Source organism: Trachypithecus francoisi, unplaced genomic scaffold (assembly GCF_009764315.1).
Source record: "Trachypithecus francoisi isolate TF-2019V2 unplaced genomic scaffold, Tfra_2.0 Lachesis_group20, whole genome shotgun sequence".
Classification (NCBI taxonomy): Eukaryota; Metazoa; Chordata; class Mammalia; order Primates; family Cercopithecidae; genus Trachypithecus; species Trachypithecus francoisi.
The window spans coordinates 21,077,900-21,096,656 of NW_022681466.1; the positions used below are offsets into that span (position 1 = coordinate 21,077,900).

General features: G+C 56.8%; 1 protein-coding gene across 2 annotated transcripts; it reads left to right on the forward strand.

Moving 5' to 3' along the window:
- Nucleotides 1-1,905: 1,905 nt before the first annotated feature.
- Nucleotides 1,906-18,374, forward strand: STAC2 (SH3 and cysteine rich domain 2). 2 transcript variants are annotated; one of them, XM_033183213.1, is made up of 11 exons: nt 1,906-2,459; nt 9,966-10,272; nt 10,940-11,037; nt 11,213-11,303; nt 13,693-13,805; nt 13,899-13,971; nt 14,061-14,131; nt 14,591-14,688; nt 15,346-15,412; nt 15,787-15,924; nt 16,511-18,374. In XM_033183213.1, exons 1-11 carry the CDS (start codon nt 2,370-2,372, stop codon nt 16,613-16,615), a joined length of 1,251 nt encoding a protein of 416 aa, XP_033039104.1. In that variant the 5' UTR covers nt 1,906-2,369; the 3' UTR covers nt 16,616-18,374. The 2 variants fall into 2 exon arrangements, with proteins under 2 accessions (XP_033039104.1, XP_033039105.1); XM_033183214.1 differs by having other exon boundaries at nt 15,361-15,412.
- The last annotated feature ends 383 nt before the right edge of the window (nt 18,375-18,757 follow it).

Genomic DNA, 18,757 nt, shown 5'->3' on the forward strand with positions numbered 1-18,757 from the left:
GCCATGAACAGGCCTTCGGGGAGACTGATTTGATGGCGCTCAGGCTCCATCCCACCTTCCTCAGGAAATCTCAAAGTCAGAGCCCTACAACCATGAACCCTCACTGTGCCCTTGTCCTGCTTCTGCCACGGGCAAATAAATCTCTATTCCTGGACACGGTAACCTGAGTAGGGCTCCAGTGGTGAGCTCATGCTTGGGAGGGTAGAGATCCTATGAATGGCTGTGTGTGTGGTGTGGGGGCAGGGGTGGAGGGGAGGTGTTCACCCCACCCCCCGACTTCCAGGCTAACATAAGGGCCCCCTTCAGCACCCCAGGCCCGCCATGTGGCACCCCCCACCCACAATCTTACCACCCACAGCAGAGGAGAAGGGAGACTGAAACCCAGAAGTCTCTCCACCCGCACCAAGGAAAGCTTCTCTCAGCCACCAGTGCATCTCCCTTTTCTTGGGCAGACCAAGAGAAGCCAGATCTGCTGGTCAGAGCCAGAAGGGGCAGAAGAAAAGGGGACTGGAGATGAAGGAGGGGGACCTGGGAAAATGGGTCCCACATAACCAACATGCATTAGAAGAGGTATCTTGGTCAGGTGTGGTGGTTCACACCTGTAATCCCAGAACTTTGGGAGGCTGAGGCAGGAGGATCACTTGAGCCTAGGAGTTTAAGACTAGCCTGGGTAACATAGTGAGACTCCATCTCTACAAAAAAGTGTAAAATTAGCAGGGTGTAGTGGCATGTGCTTGTGGTCCCAGCTACTTGGGAGGGTTGAGCCCAGGAGGTCCAGGCTACAGTGAGGTGTGATCAAGCCACTGCACTACAGCCTGGGCAATAGAGCAAGATCTTGTCTCAAAAAAAAAAAAGAGAAGGAGAAAGAGGAGAAGAAGAAATATTGAAATATCTTGAATGGGTGCAGTGGCTCATGCCTGTAATCCCAACACGTTGGGAGGTCAAAGTGGGAAGATCACTTGAGCCCAGGAGTTGGAGATCATCCTGTGTAACATAGCAAGACTCTGTCTCTACCAAAAATATTTAAAAATTAGCCAGGCATGGTGGCGTACGCCTGTGGTCCCAGCAACTAAAGAGGCTGAGGTGGGAGGATTGCTTGAGCCTAGGAGTTTGAGACTGCAGTGAGTTATGATTACACCACTGCACTCCAGCCTGGGTAAAAGAGTGAGACCCTGTCTCTAAATAAAAAATTAAAAAAAAAAAAAAAAAAGAAGGTTATTGTCAGACCAGGTGGAGAAAGGGGCATCTTAGAGGGTGAGGACCTCTTCCCCCACCTCTCCGTATTATCCCCGATCTAACTCCAGTTGTGGTAGGATCTTTAGGAGGGGAACGTGTCTTAGAGAAGTTTGGGGACTTTGGGTGTGAGGACTGAGGCCCCATCTCTGCTGAACTTCAGACACCAAGACTGGAAGGAGATAGAGCCATCCTGCTTTCCATCACAAGGAGGAATTGTCCGGCCTGGCCTTTGACACATACACCATAGTCCAGCTGTGTATATTTGGAGAGAGCCTTTTCAGGGTATAGAGGCATCCAATTAATGGCACGGATGGGTCCCTATTCTTTCTTCACCAACCTCTAGCATCTATCAATCTTCGCTCTCAGGAAGTCCTAACTTCGATCTCACTCTCAGCTATCTTGCTGCGGCCCCAACCTATTTCTAATCCCTGCAACCCATCCAGACGCTACTATGATCTCCCCAAGCTTCCCTCAATCTGGTCACGCCCCTCCATCCCGGGTTTTTCAGTGTGAAACTCCCTCCTCTGCTTCTTTCCCCGCCAAGCCCCGCCCCATCGTGTCGAGCCCCCCAAGACTCCGCCTAGCTCGCCCTCCTGGCCACCGCGGCAGCCAATAGCTGAGAGCCTGATTTGCAGGGCGGCGCCGGGGAGCGGCGGAGGGCAAGGGGCGGGACCAGGCGACCTCCTAAATCAAAGTTGGGCGGCGAGGACTGGGCGGAGGGGCCGCCGGGTGCCGGGCTGGGGCCGGCGTGGGAGGGGAGGGGATGGGGGGCGGGCGCAGAGGACGGCGGAACCGGCCGGACACGGACAGCTCCTTGGCTCCCTCCCTCAGCTCATCCCCGCCGCCCCACTTCCCTCCTCCCTGCGCTGCGAGCAGCATCCTCTGCAGACCCTCGGTCCTCGCGCCTGGAGTCGTCCGGCTCCTGCGGCTCGGCGTGGTCGCCTCGCCTCGCCCGCCACCCCGGCAACTTTCTCCGCCTGCGCCCGCGGGTTGGGGGCTGCCCTGCCCGAGGCTAACTGGGGGCAGCCTTTGGAGAAGGGCTTCGGAGTCCCGGAAACGACCGCCATCCGCAGCCTGCCCGCGGCGGGCCTGCCGTCGGATCTTGGCACCTTCTCCTCCCCTCTCCCCGAACCATGACCGAGATGAGCGAGAAGGAGAACGAACCGGATGACGCGGCCACTCACAGTCCCCCAGGGACCGTCTCCGCACTCCAGGAAACCAAGGTAACTTGGGGGGCGCGAGGCCTGTCCCCGCCCCGTGCGCCCCGGACCCGGGCGCCCTCTTCCTGGCGGGGTCCTCCTGTGGGCCCGGGCGTCCTAGGGTCGCGGTCGCGAGGCCCGCGTGACCACTGAGGCTCTGCGCCGCTCCCGGGGGGAGGAGTGGGTTGGCGACGGAGGGCCACGAAGACTCCCCAATCACACCAGCACCGCACGCCCGCGCGCGCCATCGCGACCTTCCGGGGAGGCGGCCACTGGTCTTCGTTGGAGAGATGGGCGCAGAGAGGCCGGAGGGCGCGCGTGGAGCGGTGCGGGCGGGGTACGCGCCCGGCTGTGCGTGCGAGGCGCACCCTCCAGCGGCCGCCGGGTCCCAGTCCCGGGCTCAGTCCGCGCCTCTGTCCTCGCTAGTGTCTCTGAATTTGTCTCTACAACCTGCGTGTCTGTGTCTTGCTGTCTCTGTGTGCGTCTCTCCCCGTCTCTCCCGGCGTCTCCTGGTGTTTATCTCCGCGTCTCAGCGTGTCCCTCCCTGCCCCTCCGCAGTCCTGCATTCCCCGCTCCTAGCCCGGTTGGGCTCGGGGAAGCGAGGCCGCGACCGGGGGTGCGCAGCTGCGGAGTCCGCGCGGGGGCCTGCGGCAGCTCCGGCCGTCGGTCACGGGCAGGGACGGGGGCCTGCGGTTGTGGCTCCAGACCAGAAAGACAGGCAGCCCCACTCCCCACCACGGGAGCGGGACCAGGGGAGGGGAACGGGTAGAAGCAAAAAGAGAAGTAATTGTAGTTAATTAATGTCATCATTAACCCTAATTATGGATGATTGTTACTCGTGCGGGAGTCACCCTGAATAAAATACTCCCCGCGAAGGCGGGCGGAGCCCAGACTCCTGGCGCTGAAAGTCGGGGGGGAGGCCGCCGCTCACACTCAGCACTCCCCCCAACTCTAATCCGTCTGCTCCCTTCCCAAGTTCTAGGTGCTGGCGACTGGCCCGCGAGAAGTTCGGTTTCTGCGGGAGTAACCTGAGCGGGTCTGGGGATGGGGCAGAAAAGGCTGTGCCAAGGGCGCGCCCTGCCCCCTCCCAGACTTCAGGCCAAGACCTCCTCCTTCCCCCTTTCCCCGGTATTTTGTTCCCATCCTGCTCCTGTTCTCCAGAGGCGAAAGGGGACAGTGAGGACCAGAAATGATGGGAGCCTGGGCTCTGGAGGCATGGCTCGCTCTCTGGGCTTCTTCCCACTGTCCCCCTTCCTCCTTCTTCCATCTTGACCATCCGGCAGGAGCTGAGGTTAATTCAAGGTCAAGGTCATCCAGGCAGTGACCGGGAGGAGGTGGCCATAGGGTCAGGATGGACTCTGGCAGAGGCACCCCAGGAAGCCCCCATCCTACACCAGGGGACCCAGCGGGTCTCCACGTTCAAGTCTTCACATGCACACCTGACCCTCTCTTGCCCCATTCTAAAAATGAGACTTTGGTCTGTCAGGCCCCAGCTGACTCCCCTTTAGAGAGCCAAGTCTCAGTCTCTCCTGGGAAAGGACTAAGATGTTTGGGTGGGAGGATATTGCTTGGAATATTTGTGACAACTTCTGTCAAGCAGAGGGTCTGGGAGCTGAACCTCCCCTAAGTCCAATGCCCCTGACCTCGGTTGCCCTCTAGTCACCCTGGAAAGACACACACAGCCCCCTGCTTGCCTCCAGGGCACTGGGGGTCTTCTCAGGCCCTGCCCTGTTTCCCACACGGAGGCCTGTCCTCTCCAGCCCCCTCTGTGGGAGCTCTGGAAGGTGGGCAGGAGTGCAGGGTAGTGCTGCCTCAGTACTCCAGGAAGCTGCCTGCTCAGCTGTGTGGGGAGGGGAGGTCAAAGCCTGCAGATCGGCACCTCTCGGTCTTCCCAGGTCAGGACCCTCTAATGTTGTCACCTCTGGGTCTGAGCTTGGAATCCAAGGACCAGGGGAGGGGAGGGGTTACACCTCTGATCGGGCCCCTCTGTGCCAGGCCAGCTGGAGCCCTGGCCCTCCACCCCTCCCCTGTACATCACACTTGTGAAGGATTCTGCACTAACACAGACTGGGCTGTGGGTCGGGTTGGGGGTATTCAGCAGGGCAGAGGTGGTCAGAGAGAGAACTCAGGACCCCTGCTAGCCTTCTTCCATCCCGCACCTCAGCCTGGCCCAAAGAAGCTCCTGTCTCCAGACTGTGTGGGTGGAGGAGATGGAAGACAGTGCGGCTGGGTGCTGCCCACCCAGCTCAGTGTGAGGCAGGTACAACAGAGGGGGCCAGTGCCCATTAGGCAGTGATGCCAACATTCCAGGCTTATTCATCAGTGTTGTTGCCCCCTGGGAATTGCTGGCCAGCCTCCTGCTTGCCCCCAGGCTGAATCAGCCCTGCACCCAAGCCACTCAACAACCCTCCTAGTGAGTCCTCCTCCTCTCTTGGTCTCCATCCCTTCTTACCACATAGGGCCTGCCCATCACCCTTTGTTGCCACCCCTGGGAGGACCACCCCATGCCATCTCTGCTCTGAGTCAGCTTGCACCACGTCCGCCACCACCCACTACCAGATGCCTCATGCCCTTTCAGGAGATGCTGTGGGGAACTGAGGAAATAAGGGGCCGTCCAGAGTATGGGGAGGTGGGGAGGAAACAGGCAGGCCTGGCCCTGTCTCCGGGAGGGGGTTCAGAAGAACAGACTCGGTGGTCCAGGCTCCAAGCTGGACAAACTTGGGGTGAATTGGGAGGGAAGAGTGACCAGGCAGGCCCACTTGCCAAGGTACATGCCAGCTTCTCCCCATGCCAGAAAATGGGTCCCAGGGAAGTGAGGGCACCAAAAATATAGTGAGGGGAAGAGGTGGGAAAAGGTCCTCTCCAGGAATGAGGAGGCCCAGGAGCAGGAATACTTGGCCTGGCTAAGCCAAAATGTGGTTTGGGTAGCCAAGCCAGACGTCTCTGGAGTGGGCAGGCATCAAGTCATTTGGCAGAGATGCCCCAACCCAGACCTGTAGCCACAGTCTGACATTTGCCAGCCACCCCAGGTGGCATGTCATTCTTTCCCGCTTCTCCATCGCCCCCCCGACCCCGGGATCTGGGGCTCACAGCCAAGCCAGGGAGTCACCCGGCAGAGTCGGGGCTGCCCTGGTACCCTGGAACATTCTGTTCCAGAGGCCTCTGGTACCCAGCAGAGGTGGCTCTTGGCACTGAGACTAGGGGGCACCAGGAAAGGATACAGTCTGAAGGGTAGGGAGACTTGGAACCTCCTCCAATGATGATTACTATGGAAACAAGGGCCTGGGGATGGGGGGAACATGACTGATGATGTCTTCAAATATTTGAAGGGCTGAAGTGTATGAGAGGGAGTAGCCCTTTCTGGAGCCAAGCGAGGAACAGGGCTGATAGGCAAAAATCCCAGAGAGGCAGCTTTCAGCTCTACATAGGGAAGCACTTTCCGGCCATTGGAGCTGCCCAAAGATGGAATGACTGTCCCAAGAGAATACTTGCTTCCCATCACAAGAGGTGACCAACTCTTGAGAGGGGATATGGCCAGGGCATCTCAGGGTGATAAATTGGAGTCTGCTCTAGGTGGCCAGTCTTCCAGGTCCCTTCTCACCCTAAACTCTCTGATTGACCTGGTGGACAAGCCCCTGGCACAGCTGAGAGGCGAGGGTGAGGGCCCAGGCAGGGCCCAGTGCAGCAGGATGCTCCTGGTGCTTTGGGCTCAGCAGCCGGAGCTGCCGGTTCAAGTCCTGGCTCTGCTGTTTACCAGCTGAGGACTCCTGGGTAGGTGATTTAACCCTTATGAGCCTCAGTTCCTCATCTGAAAAGTGGGACAGTAATTATCACTACCTCCAAGGGCAGCATCAGGATTAATGAGATGCTGCATATAAAGTGCTAGCTCAATTCCAGTGTTCTGACCATGACAGCCCCTCAGAGATGAAAGTTTCTGGGGATATTTGGACCTAGAGCCTTGTATTGCTTAGAGAGTGTCTAGTCTTGGCCGGGCATGGTGGCTCATGCCTGTAATACCAGCACTTTGGGAGGCCGAGGTGGGTGGATCACAAGGTCAGGAGTTCGAGACCAGCCTGGCCAATATGGTGAAACCCCATCTCTACTAATAAAAATACAAAAAATTAGCCGGATGTGGTGACAGGCGCCTGTAATCCCAGTTACTTGGGAGGCTGAGGCAGGAGAATCGCTTGAACATGGGAAGTGGAGGTTACAGTGAGCCGAGACCACGCCACTGCACTCCAGCGTAGGCAACAGAGCGAGACTCCATCTCAAAAAAATAAAAAAAAAATAAAGAGAGTATCTAGTCTTCCTGGTCGGGCGCAGTGGCTCACGCCTGTAATCCCAGCACTTTGGGAGGCCAAGGTGGGCAGATCACGTGAGGTCAGGAGTTTGAGACCAGCCTGGCCAACATGGTGAAACCCCATCTCTACTAAAAATAAAAAATTAGTTGGGTGTGGGCCGGGCGCGGTGGCTCAAGCCTGTAATCCCAGCACTTTGGGAGGCCGAGACGGGTGGATCACGAGGTCAGGAGATCGAGACCATCCTGGCTAACATGGTGAAACCCCATCTCTACTAAAAAAATGCAAAAAAATTAGCCGGGCGTGGCGGCGAGCGCTTGTAGTCCCAGCTACTTGGAAGGCTGAGGCAGGAGAATGGCGTGAACCCGGGAGGCGGAGCTTGCAGTGAGCCAAGATTGCGCCACTGCACTCCAGCCTGGGCGACTGAGCGAGACTCCGTCTCAAAAAAAAAAAAAAAAAAAAAAAATCAAAATTAGTTGGGTGTGGCAGCACGCACCTGTAGTCGCAACTACTGGGGAGGCTGAGGCAAGAGAATGGCTTGAACCCGGGAGGCGGAGTTTGCAGTGAGCAGAGATCATACCATTGCACTCCAGCCTGGGTGACAGAGTGAGACTCCATCCAAAAAAAAAAAAGGGTATCTAGTCTTCCCTCTTGGATGTGGGGAAACTGAGGTTCAGAGAGAAGAAGTGAGGTGATTTGCCTTCAGGTAGCAGGTTTAGTTTTGCCCCCAGCCCCAGCACATCCTCCAGCGACCCTCTGTGCTCCATGCCTGAGGTCCCTGGACAGAACAGTGGATGGTTCACCTGCCTCTAGGGGCCCATCTGAGCCCCCAGAGCCACACTCAGCCCTGGCTGGCCCAGAGCCTGAAATGGGCTGGGTTTTGTGTTCTCATTAATTGTCTCTCCAGCCTTCCACCTCTGCTTCAAGGCCCAGGCATCTGGGGCCTGGAGCTTTGCTTCTCATAGGTACACAAAGAAGCCCACAGTGCTATCCAGGAAGCTGGGTTTGGAAGGCATTGAGCACTTCAGTGTGCCAGACACCCCAGGGCTTTGGCCTCCCAGCTGGCACACCAGAGCCTGCCTTGTGCCCAAACATCCCCTCTGCTTCCCCCTCTGTCTTGCTGCCTGCTGGCCTCCCGGAGGCTGGAGGGGCCACCACTTCCATCCCCTTGGCAGGGTGGCCAGGCAGGCAGCCATGGCACATAGGCTGCCCAGCGTGCCAGCTGGGAACCCTGGCCAAGTCCCTCTGCCTGGAGCCAGGCTGCTGGCCCCTGTTTCTGTCTCTGGTAGAAAGGAGTGGGCAGGGGTAAGGCAGCCCTCAATGGGAAGGGAGACGGCCAAGGCTCTGGGTCAAGAGATTTCCAGACCTCTCTCTGGGAAGACTCAGTAGGCTGTGTTTGAGTGAGAGGTGGAAATAGCTCTGGCCTCACTGCAGAATCGACCCTGCCCTCCAGACTGTAGGGTCCACGGAGAGTCCAGCAGCTGGCTTATGGATTCACCAAAGGCCGCTGACTGAGCACCTACTATGTGCTGAGAGCCTGTGTGGGGATTTGAAGCCAGCAACTGTGCCCGTCCTCAAGGGGCTCACAATCTCCTGGGGCAGTGAGAAAAATAACAAGCATCACCTGAGTGGAGGCTATGGTGGAAGTTGGGCTGGATGCAGCGGACACCAGAGGAGGGAGTGGGTCATGAGACAGAATTCCTGCAGAAGATAGTTTCCTGGAGGAGGAAGGGCCAGTGGAAGCACATTGGCAGCATAAAGAGGGTATGGACTGAGTGAGGCAGAGAAGACGACAAACATGTCAATAGCTCAGAGGCATAAAAACATGGATGAGTTCGAGAATCCTCATTTCTGGGCTGTAAAGGCACAGGTTGGAAGGATAGGTTTGGCCAAGTTGCAAGGAGAGTCTCATGGCTGGGGCGAGAGCCTTGGACGGTGTCCTGAGGAACCAGGAAGGGTTTTTAGCAGGGTCAGGCATCACCCCACAACAGCTGTATGGAGGGCAGGTGGAAGCAGGGGGCTGGAGGGAAGGCTGTGGCCTTGAAGCAGGCTGGGGCATAAGGGCCTGAACTAAGGGCTGTGAGGTGATGAATCGATGGGAGGGGAGGGCTAGAGAGACGTTCTGAGGGGAGAATCAGTCCCAAGGATGAGGGTCTGGGACGACCACTCCTCACCCCCCACCAGCCTGTTCAAGAATACAGGTGGATTCTACGTTGCCCAGGCTGGTCTCCAACTCCTTGGCTCAAGCGATTCCCTCCGGCCTCAGCCTCCCAGAGTGCTGAGATTATAGGCAGGAGCCACCACACAGCGCCTATTTTTTTTTTTCTCTAAACTTGAGTAAATGGTACACCCATGCAACAAAATACTTTGTAGCCATAAAAAAGAATGATGAATCTATTTATGTATGGGTATGGAATGATTTCCAAGATTTACTGTTTATGAAAAAAGCAAGGCACAGGAACTATAGTATACTACCATTTCTTCCAGGAAAAATAGAGCTAAACCTCTTAAACCTGTTTCTATCCAATTTCACATAAAAGTTTATATTTATTTTGAAAAATTAGAGGCCGGGCGCGGTGGCTCAAGCCTGTAATCCCAGCACTTTGGGAGGCCGAGACGGGAGGATCACGAGGTCAGGAGATCGAGACCATCCTGGCTAACACGGTGAAACCCCGTCTCTACTAAAAATACAAAAAACTAGCCGGGCGCGGTGGCGGGCGCCTGTAGTCCCAGCTACTCGGGAGGCTGAGGCAGGAGAATGGCGTAAACCCGGGAGATGGAGCTTGCAGTGAGCTGAGATCCGGCCACTGCACTCCAGTCCGGGCGACAAAGCGAGACTCCGCCTCAAAAAAAAAAAAAAAAAAGAAAAAAAAAAGAAAAATTAGAAAACCTGGCAACACTGGGCTGGCCTTATAGACAAGCCTTAATTGGCTTGAGGAGGTCTGCAGCTACTCCCTGGCCATCCAGTTTGCCACAGTCCCCACCACTCTTGATTGTCCGACCAGAACTCTTTTCTCCGCGGAGGTCACCCACCTGGCTCTTGCGGCACCTGAGATTGCGAAGCATTGTCAGGACCTGGGGAGCCTCTCTCTTGCTGTTTCATTTCACTCCGGCCCTTAGCCCCCATGCTGCTGCTGCTGCTGCCACCCCTACCTCCAGAGACACCCTGAGGGGAAGCCCACCGTGGCCAGCTCCCTCTAGGCTCCCACTCACAGCTCCCTCTTCTTCTCAGCTCCAGCGATTCAAGCGCTCTCTCTCCCTCAAGACCATCCTCCGAAGTAAGAGTGTAGAGAACTTCTTCCTTCGCTCGGGCTCTGAGCTCAAGTGCCCCACCGAGGTGCTGCTGACACCCCCAACCCCACTGCCCCCTCCCTCCCCACCACCCACAGCCTCGGACAGGGGCCTGCCCACCCCATCCCCCTCCCCGTGCCCAGTCCCACGGCCCCTGGCAGCGCTCAAACCAGTGAGGCTGCACAGCTTCCAGGAACATGTCTTCAAGCGAGCCAGCCCTTGTGAGCTGTGCCATCAGCTCATTGTCGGTAGGTGCCTGGGCACTGAGACGGCCAAGGGGAGGGGCCGGTGTGGGTGCTGGGGAGTGGGCCCATGTTGCTGCCCAATGTATTATTGGGTTCTTGCTGTTCAGGGGCCCCAATACTAACTGTGCTTTTTTTTTTAGACAGAGTCTTGCTCTGTCTCCCAGGCTGGAGTGCAGTGACGCGATCTTGGTTCACTGCAACCTCCACCTCCCTGATTCAAGGGATCCTCCTGCCTCAGCCTCTGGAGTAGCTGGGACTACAGGCACAATCTACCATGCCTGGCTAATTTTAAATTTTATTTGTAGAGGTAGGGTTGTGCCATGTTGCTCAGGCTGGTCAAACCCTGGGCTCAAGCAATCCGTCCGCCTCAGCCTCCCAAAGTGCTGGGATTACAGGCGTGAGCCATTGCACCCACCCCTAACTGTGCCTCTTACCCCAGGCAGAGAAAGGAGCACCCCCAGGGGTGGCGGTATACTCAGTGTCACTGCTGCATTTACTAACGACTCTGGCTTCTGTGCTCCCTCATACTCAACTGAGTGAGGAGTAGGTGCTGGGCCTCAATGCTGGCACGAGAATGCCCAACCCTTGCTCTCCTCATGCCATAATGTGTCCCTCCTTTGCCCTTTGCCCATGGGGGTATCCTCAATTGTTGAACCCAAATTCTTCCTAGGAAACTCCAAGCAGGGCTTGCGATGTAAGACATGCAAAGTCAGCGTCCACCTCTGGTGCTCTGAGGAGATCTCCCACCAGCAATGCCCAGGCAAGACGGTGAGCGGGGACCCAAGCAGAGATGGCCAACTGAGTGCTGCCAGTACTGTCACATGGGGGAATGAGTCTCCCTCAGGACTGCTCCTTCCTGTGGGGTGGGCCCTGGGCTTGGGAAGGACCAAGTTCTCCATGGGCCATGACCTCCTCAAACCCTCCGTGCCCTCTCTTGCCATAGTCCACCTCCTTCCGCCGCAACTTCAGCTCCCCTCTCCTGGTGCATGAGCCGCCACCAGCCTGTGCCACAAGCAAAAAGTCCCCACCAGCTGGTGAGTGCCGCTGTCACTGCCCTGGCCGCTGTCCCTGCTCCCACTGTGGTGTGATGAGAAATCAACATCCCTGATCATCCTGGCCAACACGGTGAAACCCCGTCTCTACTAAAAATACAAAAAATTAGCTGGGCGGGGTGGTGGGCATCTGTGGTCCCAGCTACTTGGGAGGCTGAGGCAGGAGAATTGCTTGAACCCAGCAGGTGGAGGTTGCAGTGAGCCAAGATTACGCCACTGCACTCCAGCCTGTGCTACAGAGCGAGACTCCATCTTAAAAAAAAAAAAAAATAAATAAATAAATAAACATTTCTGAGATGGGTACCTGAGTCACGTTGGCACAGACAGTTCTTGGCTCTCCTACCATTTCCCTTCTCTGGATGCTCCTGTCCTGAATTTGGGGTTCATTCATTCATTCAGTCATCATTCCTTCAACAAGCACTTTATTAAGCACGTACTAAGTGCCAGGCACAGTGCTGGACTCTGAGACACAGTAGTGAAGAAGGTGGAATTTATTGTCTAGTAAAGGAGATAGGACTGAAATGGACAGTCATGCAAATCATCAATATCACCATCAGTATGAGTGCCTTAAGTGGGGAAGATAGGGAATAGAGCATAGAATGTGTGCTGACACCTGGGTGTGGAGGCTCGTACCTGTAATACCAGCTACTTGGGAGCCTGAGGCAGGAGGATTGCTTGAGCCCAGGAGTTGCAGTCCAGCCTAAGCAACATGGTAAGACCCTGTCTGTAAATTAAGAGAAAAGAAAAAGCTCTGTCTTCATCTGCAAAATCAGGGAAGACTTCCCAGAAATGTGAAGGATGAGGCACGAGGGGTTCATCCATTTAGGATCTGGAAAGACTGGTGTTGGGTAGAAGGAAGCCTGAGAAAGGAAGGACAGGGAATTAAAGAAAGGGCAAAGTGCAGAGTGTGGTGGCTCACACCTGTAATCCCAGCACTTTGGGAGGCCGAGGTGGGCGGATCACAATGTCAGGAGTTTGAGACCAGCCTGACCAACATGGTGAAACCTTGTCTCTACTAAAAATACAAAAATAGCTGGGTGTGGTGGCATGCACCTGTAATCCCAGCTACTCAGGAGACTGAGGCAGGAGAATCACTTGAACTCGGGAGACGGAGGCTGCAGTGAGTGGAGATCAAGCCACTGCACTCCAGCCTGGGCAATAAAGTGAGACTATGTCTCAAAAAAAAAAAAAAAAAGGAAAGAAAGAAGAAGAAAAAGAAAAAAAGAAAGGGCAAAGTGGCTGGGGCTGAGGGAGGACGATGGAGCAGGGCTGTAAAGAGACCATGGGTACAACTGGGCACGGTGGCTCAGGCCTGTAATCTCAGCACTTTGGGAGGCCAAGGAGGACGGATCACTTGAGGTCAGGAGTTCAAGGCTAGCCTGGCAAACATGGTGAAACCCCATCTCTACTAAAAATGCAAAAAAAATTAGCCGGAGGTAGTGGCAGGCACCTGTAATCCCAGCTGAGGCAGGAGAATTGCTTGAACCTGGGAGGCGGAGGTTGCAGTGAGCCGAGATCGTCCCATTGCACTCCAGCCTGTGCAGCAGAGTGAGACTCCATCTCAAAAAAAAAAAAAAAAAGAGACCATGGGTACGAGGCTTCGGGGTCCATTTTGGGGTAGTCTTTTGGACTTTCTTCTAAAGGCAATTTGTGTGTTTCTTTTTTTTTTTTTTTTTTTTTTGAGACGGAGTCTCGCTCTGTCGCCCAAGCTGGAGTGCAGTGGCCAGATCTCAGCTCACTGCAAGCTCCGCCTCCCGGGTTCACGCCATTCTTGTGCCTCAGCCTCCTGAGTAGCTGGGACTACAGGCGCCCGCCACCTCGCCCGGCTAGTTTTTTGTACTTTTTAGTAGAGACGGGGTTTCACCGTGTTAGCCAGGATGGTCTCGATCTCCTGACCTCGTGATCCGCCCGTCTTGGCCTCCCAAAGTGCTGGGATTACAGGCTTGAGCCACCGCGCCCGGCCAATTTGTGTGTTTCTACAAAAGCGTTCTGGCTCCTGTGTGGATTGGCAGGGCTGGAGTGGAAGCAGGGAGACCAGTTGGAGGGCCACAACAGTTGCCGAGAGAGTGTGGTAATGTGAATGAGACTGCTAGCAGTGGCGATGGAGACATGTGGACAGGTTGTAGGGATGCTGGGAAGGAGGACTAGGCAGTGGAGTGGCTGTAGGCAGTGAGGACAGCAAGGAGTCAAGGATGCTCCAGGTTTCTGCATGGGCACCATGGGAGGACCCGGAGCCATCTCTGGGATGAGGAAGACCTGGGAGGGACAGGTGAGGGGGCAGCTGGGGAGCTCAGCCTGGGGCATGCTGGGCCGGGACTAGAGATGCAGGGCTTCAGGGCAGAGCCAGGCCTTGAGGGTGGATGTTCCGCAGGGGCCAGTGGGAAGGTGGACCCTGTCTACGAGACGCTGCGCTATGGCACCTCCCTGGCACTGATGAACCGCTCCAGTTTCAGCAGCACCTCTGAGTCCCCGACAAGGAGCCTGGTATGGTGGGCAAAAAGGGAGGTCTTTTGTGGAGGGGTGTCTGAGCATGACGGTGGGCTCCGGGGCTGAGCTCTCTCCTCTCTCTGTCCCTAGAGTGAGCGGGATGAGCTGACCGAGGATGGGGAAGGCAGCATCCGCAGCTCTGAGGAGGGGCCTGGTGACAGTGGTGAGTGGCAGTGGGCACCAGGGGCAGGAATGGGGTACAATGGAGGGTGCTCCCTGCTGCCTCTCACCCTCTCCGTCTCCTGCCCCTAGCATCTCCAGTATTCACAGCCCCAGCAGAGAGTGAAGGGACAGGACCAGAGGAGAAGAGTCCTGGACAGCAGGTGAGCCTGTACGGGCACTGGCCTGGAAGGCCAGGGTGGGAAGTGGGTGTAATTTCTCCTTGTCGTTGATTCATAGGAGGGCAAGAGCGTGGTGCGTGGGGATTCACTGCTTCTTTACTTGTCCTCAGGGATGGGCAATGCCAGGATGAGAGGGCATAGGAGGCAGGAGGAGTTACCCTCCCACCCCAGCCCACTGCCCATTGCACCCATTTCTGCTGTCCCAAAGGCAGGCAGCCTCAGGGTACAGCAGGCAGAAGGGGGCTCCCCTCTCCATGCCCAGCCCAGTGCTCTTTGGGGTGGGTGAGCATAGCATGTACAAGAGCCTCACTTCTCCCTGCCGTTGACCCAGGACTCACTGTGTCCCCTCACAGCCCCCAGGGTAGCACACTCAGAGCGAGTGGAGAGTGGGGGGAGTGAGGGTGCTGCTTTCCGGTCACCGACCCTGAGATTCTCCTGCAGCCCCCCAAAGCCTCCCTGCGGAAGGATGTGGGGCCCATGTACTCCTATGTTGCACTCTACAAGTTTCTGCCCCAGGAGAACAATGATCTGGCTCTGCAGTAAGTCCCCTTTGTGACCGGGTCCCGCTGGGCAGCTCTGCGCTCCCAGATCTTGGAGCACAGTGTGAGGGGGGGCTTTCAGGAACCTTCTCCTTGCATGCCTGAGGCTGCTGAGCCCAAACAGGAGCTGGAGCTGCCCAGGGTCTAAGAGTGACTCATGCTAATCTCGTGTCTCCTGCCCTCTGCCTGGGCTGCCCAGAGAGTGCCTGCTGTACCTGTAGTCACACAATGTCCTCTGAGGGCATCAATAATCCTCTCCCAGTGGGGCGCAGTGGCTCACCCCGTAATCCCAGCACTTTGGGAGGCTAAGGCTGGCAGATCACTTGAGGTGAGGAGATCAAGACCAGCCTGGCCAACATGGTGAAACCCCATCTCTACTAAAAATACAAAAATTAGCCGGGCATGGTGGCAGGTGCCTGTAATCCAGTTACTTGGGAGACTGAGGCAGGAGAATGGCTTGAACCCGGGAGGCGGAGGTTGCAGTGAGCCAAGATCGTGCCACTGCACTCCAGCCTGGGCGACAGAGTGAGACTCTATCTAAAAAAAAAAAAAAAAAAAAAAATCCTCTCCCAGCTGAGGACTGCAGGTCCCCAGGAGGTGCCCACGGGCTGCTAGGATGGGGAGGGGCACGACTCCCTGCTCCAAATGAGACCCTAGCTCTGTCCCCCTCAGGCCTGGAGATCGGATCATGCTGGTGGATGACTCTAACGAGGACTGGTGGAAGGTGACTTGGCAGGGTGGGGAGTGAAGGGACCCTGGTAGGCACCCCAGCAGCCCCCACCCCCAATAGGCACTGCCCCCACCTTCTCTGCAGGCCCCAAAGACAACCTCTCCTCCAACCACTGGTCCCAGCCAAAACTAGGACCAACCCTTGGGACATCCTCTCAGTTTTGACTCTCCTTGCCCCAGCCTTGTCCCTCTGCTCACCTCATGCCATTCCTGGCCCAGAAGCCACCTGGGTGGGGGCTGGAATAGAGAGAGCCCCAGATCTGGAGGATGATGGCGTTGGTGCTGAGTGGGAACCGGGTCTTGAGAAAGCAGTGGTGGGCAGCAGGGGTGGGGCGTGGCGCGGGTGTTCATTGCCAGCCTCATCCCCAGGGCAAGATCGGCGACCGGGTTGGCTTCTTCCCAGCTAATTTTGTGCAACGGGTGAGGCCAGGCGAGAGTGTCTGGCGTTGCTGCCAACCCTTCTCCGGGAACAAGGAACAGGGTTACATGAGCCTCAAGGAGAACCAGGTGAGGGCCTGAGGCCCAGCCCAGGCCCTATGGCGGAGGGAGGGAGTGGGTGGGGGGAGACAGGCTGTGGTGTGGGGGCAAATATTCTCCAGGAGGAGGCTGATCCTGGCAGCTGGGGGGAAGTGAGTTAGAAAGAAAGGGTTGCAGGGCCCTCCTGCCAGCCCCTGTTGGGGAATGTGGGCTGGTGACCAACAGAGACAGGAGACTGAATGACATTAGAGGGGCTTGGGGTAGAGCAGGAGCACTGGATTCAGTCTAAAGCTCAGGTTTGAATGCTAGCTCTGGCTTTTTGTGTAATTTGAGGCAAGTCCTTTTCCCTCCCCCCGCTCTGTGATGGGGGTAAGGCAGGGCGGTACTCTCCAAGGTCAGCCCTGAAGCACTGCTTGGCACCTGCTGATGTCCTGGTCTTGCTGCTGAGGCCTCTACACTTGTGGGATCTGGTCCCATCACTCCAGCAAAGGGCTCTATCCACATCTGACACTGGTCCCATCATCCCCCAGGGTGGGTCCCCTGGGGGCCATGGGCAGGACTCAGGGCCAGGGCTGCAGGCCATGCCAGGCCTCAGCTCCATGTCTCTCTGGCTCAGATCTGTGTGGGCGTGGGCAGAAGCAAGGATGCTGACGGCTTCATCCGCGTCAGCAGTGCCAAGAAGCGGGGCCTGGTGCCAGTCGACGCCCTGACCGAGATCTGAGAGGAGCCAAGGGAACCCAGATGCCACCCTTGCCCATGCCTGGAACTTGCTTCTGGCCAGGAAGGGGATCAGGCCCCCTTGTCCACTCCATACCCTTCCTCCCTCTTTCTCTCTCCTACATGCCACTTACTGTGGCTTAGGAGCCTTCTGTACTGAGGAAGATTTTATTTCCTGGGTGGGGTGCCCTGAGTGGGTTGATCCTCTGGGACTTGGCAGGGATGGGGTGGGGTGGGAGGGAATGAGGAAGCTACAGGTAGGTCCACCCAGCGCCCAGGCACCCCAGTCCACTTGCCGGGCTGAGTCCAGCCCTGAGGAAGGTTCCTGGGGAATTTCTTTGCTGCTTCTCCCAGCCTTCCCCTGCCAACACCACCTGCGCATGCCTGGCACACCCCTCTCCCCACAGAGCCTCTGCTTGGGTCTATGTGTGTGTGACCGTGCATCTGCTCCTTTGCAAGTGGGGTCTTGGGAGCAGGCCTTTTTATGTCCTCGGCCCTCCACCCTAGGTGGGGAGGGGACCCAGGGCCATAGGAAAGTCCTGAGTCCACCTCCTGGTCTCCACCTCTGTCATTCCGTCAATTCTCAGGAAAGTTTTGCAGGAATCTCTCCCATTACTTGAAACCTGGGCCGACAGAGGAGGGGAAGGCTGAGGTCCCTGGAAGGTGTGACAAATCAAAGACTGTCCCTTCAAGTAGAAAACCCAAGAGCTGGCCAGGTGTGGTGGCTCACGCCTGTAATCCCAGCACTTTGGGAGGCTGAGGTCGGTGGATCACCCGAGGTCAGGAGTTCAAGACCAGTCTGGTCAACATGGTGAAACCCCGTCTCTACTAAAGGTACAAAAATTAGCCAGGCATGATGCGGATCTGCCTGTAATCCCAGCTACTCCAGAGGCTGAGGCAAGAGAGAATCACTTGAACCCAGGAGGCGGAGGTTTCAGTGAGGCGAGATTGCGCCATTGCCCTCCAGCCTGGGCAACAGAGCGAGACTCTGGCTCAAAAAAAAGAAAGAAAGAAAGAAAAAAAGAAAAGAAAACCCAAGAGCTACCTGGACACACGAAAACCCAACTGAGAACAAAACCCTGGCCCATGCTTGGTCAAAGCAAACCCATTTCACTGTCAGGACCCCTGGTCACACAGGAACCACCCGCCAGGGAAGCCTGTGACTGTCAGTTCCCATCCCAGGCTTTGCCCGGCCGCCCCAGGAGTCCAACCCTCTGGGCTGACCTTTCTCCCGCTTCTCTCCAGGCTCTGCAGGAGACAGGGCAGGTGCTGCAGGAGCCCCTTTGCTGCCTTTATCTGCTCCCTTGTTCTGGACACAGAGCCCTGGGAAAAAGACGGGTGGAAGACAGACAAGGAAGGTGGAATGTTCTGTTTGGCCACCAGGAAATGGGGTGGGTGGGCATACACAGAGAGAGCCCCTCTCTTAATACAGGCTGCTTTTCTCGGTGCCAACCTCCCTCCCCCAAGCTCAGATCCTCCTCTTATGCCCTTGATTATGCCAGCCCATGCCACCCCCATCCTGGGCACAGTTACACCCTCCCATGCAGTAGGAGAGACACAGACCCTTCTATCCAAAGGCCCCTGCCCCACTTCTCCCCCGCAAAGCGGGGTCTCAAGCCACACTGCCCTGTTTGCTGCCATGAGGCCCCCCCAGCAATATCCCAGGGGCGGGCCCAATGCCCACTGTACATGAGGCTGCATGATGGGTCTGGGGCCTTGCTGAGCCCCTAGACACCTAATTAAATGTTTCTTGTCCCAGCCCATCTTCTCTGTGTCTCTCACTGGGACAGAGGAAGGAAAGGGGCAGGGAGGTGGGGAGTGGGGTCTGGGGATACTGAGAGGGACAAGGCTGAAGGTGGAAGGATTCCTCCATCTCTGAAAGGAGGGGTGCTGGGCAGGCGGCAACATGACAGGCGTCCCAGGCCTCATCCCCTTCCTCCAGCAGCCCGAGGAGGGTGGGGTCTCGGGAGAGCCGAAAGGGGACCTGAGGAAAGTCGGAGGAGGTCTGGGGACGCTGGAGGGAAACGGCTTGGATCTGCGGTCACTTTCCGCCTCCACCTGCACCTGAGTCGCGCAAGGGCGGACACACTCCTGTGCGCGAGGGCCGTCGAGACCGATCTTGCTCACCCAGAGGTGCCCTCCAAGA

What these genes read in the sequence shown, in the direction of transcription:
- STAC2 (XM_033183213.1), top strand. Translation starts at nt 2,370, where the DNA reads ATGACCGAGATGAGCGAGAAGGAGAACGAACCGGATGACGCGGCCACT. An exon ending in CAAAAAGTCCCCACCAGCTG is followed by an intron (nt 11,304 to 13,692) that starts GTGAGTGCCGCT and finishes GATGTTCCGCAG; the next exon opens with GGGCCAGTGGGAAGGTGGAC. An exon ending in AGAAGAGTCCTGGACAGCAG is followed by an intron (nt 14,132 to 14,590) that starts GTGAGCCTGTAC and finishes ATTCTCCTGCAG; the next exon opens with CCCCCCAAAGCCTCCCTGCG.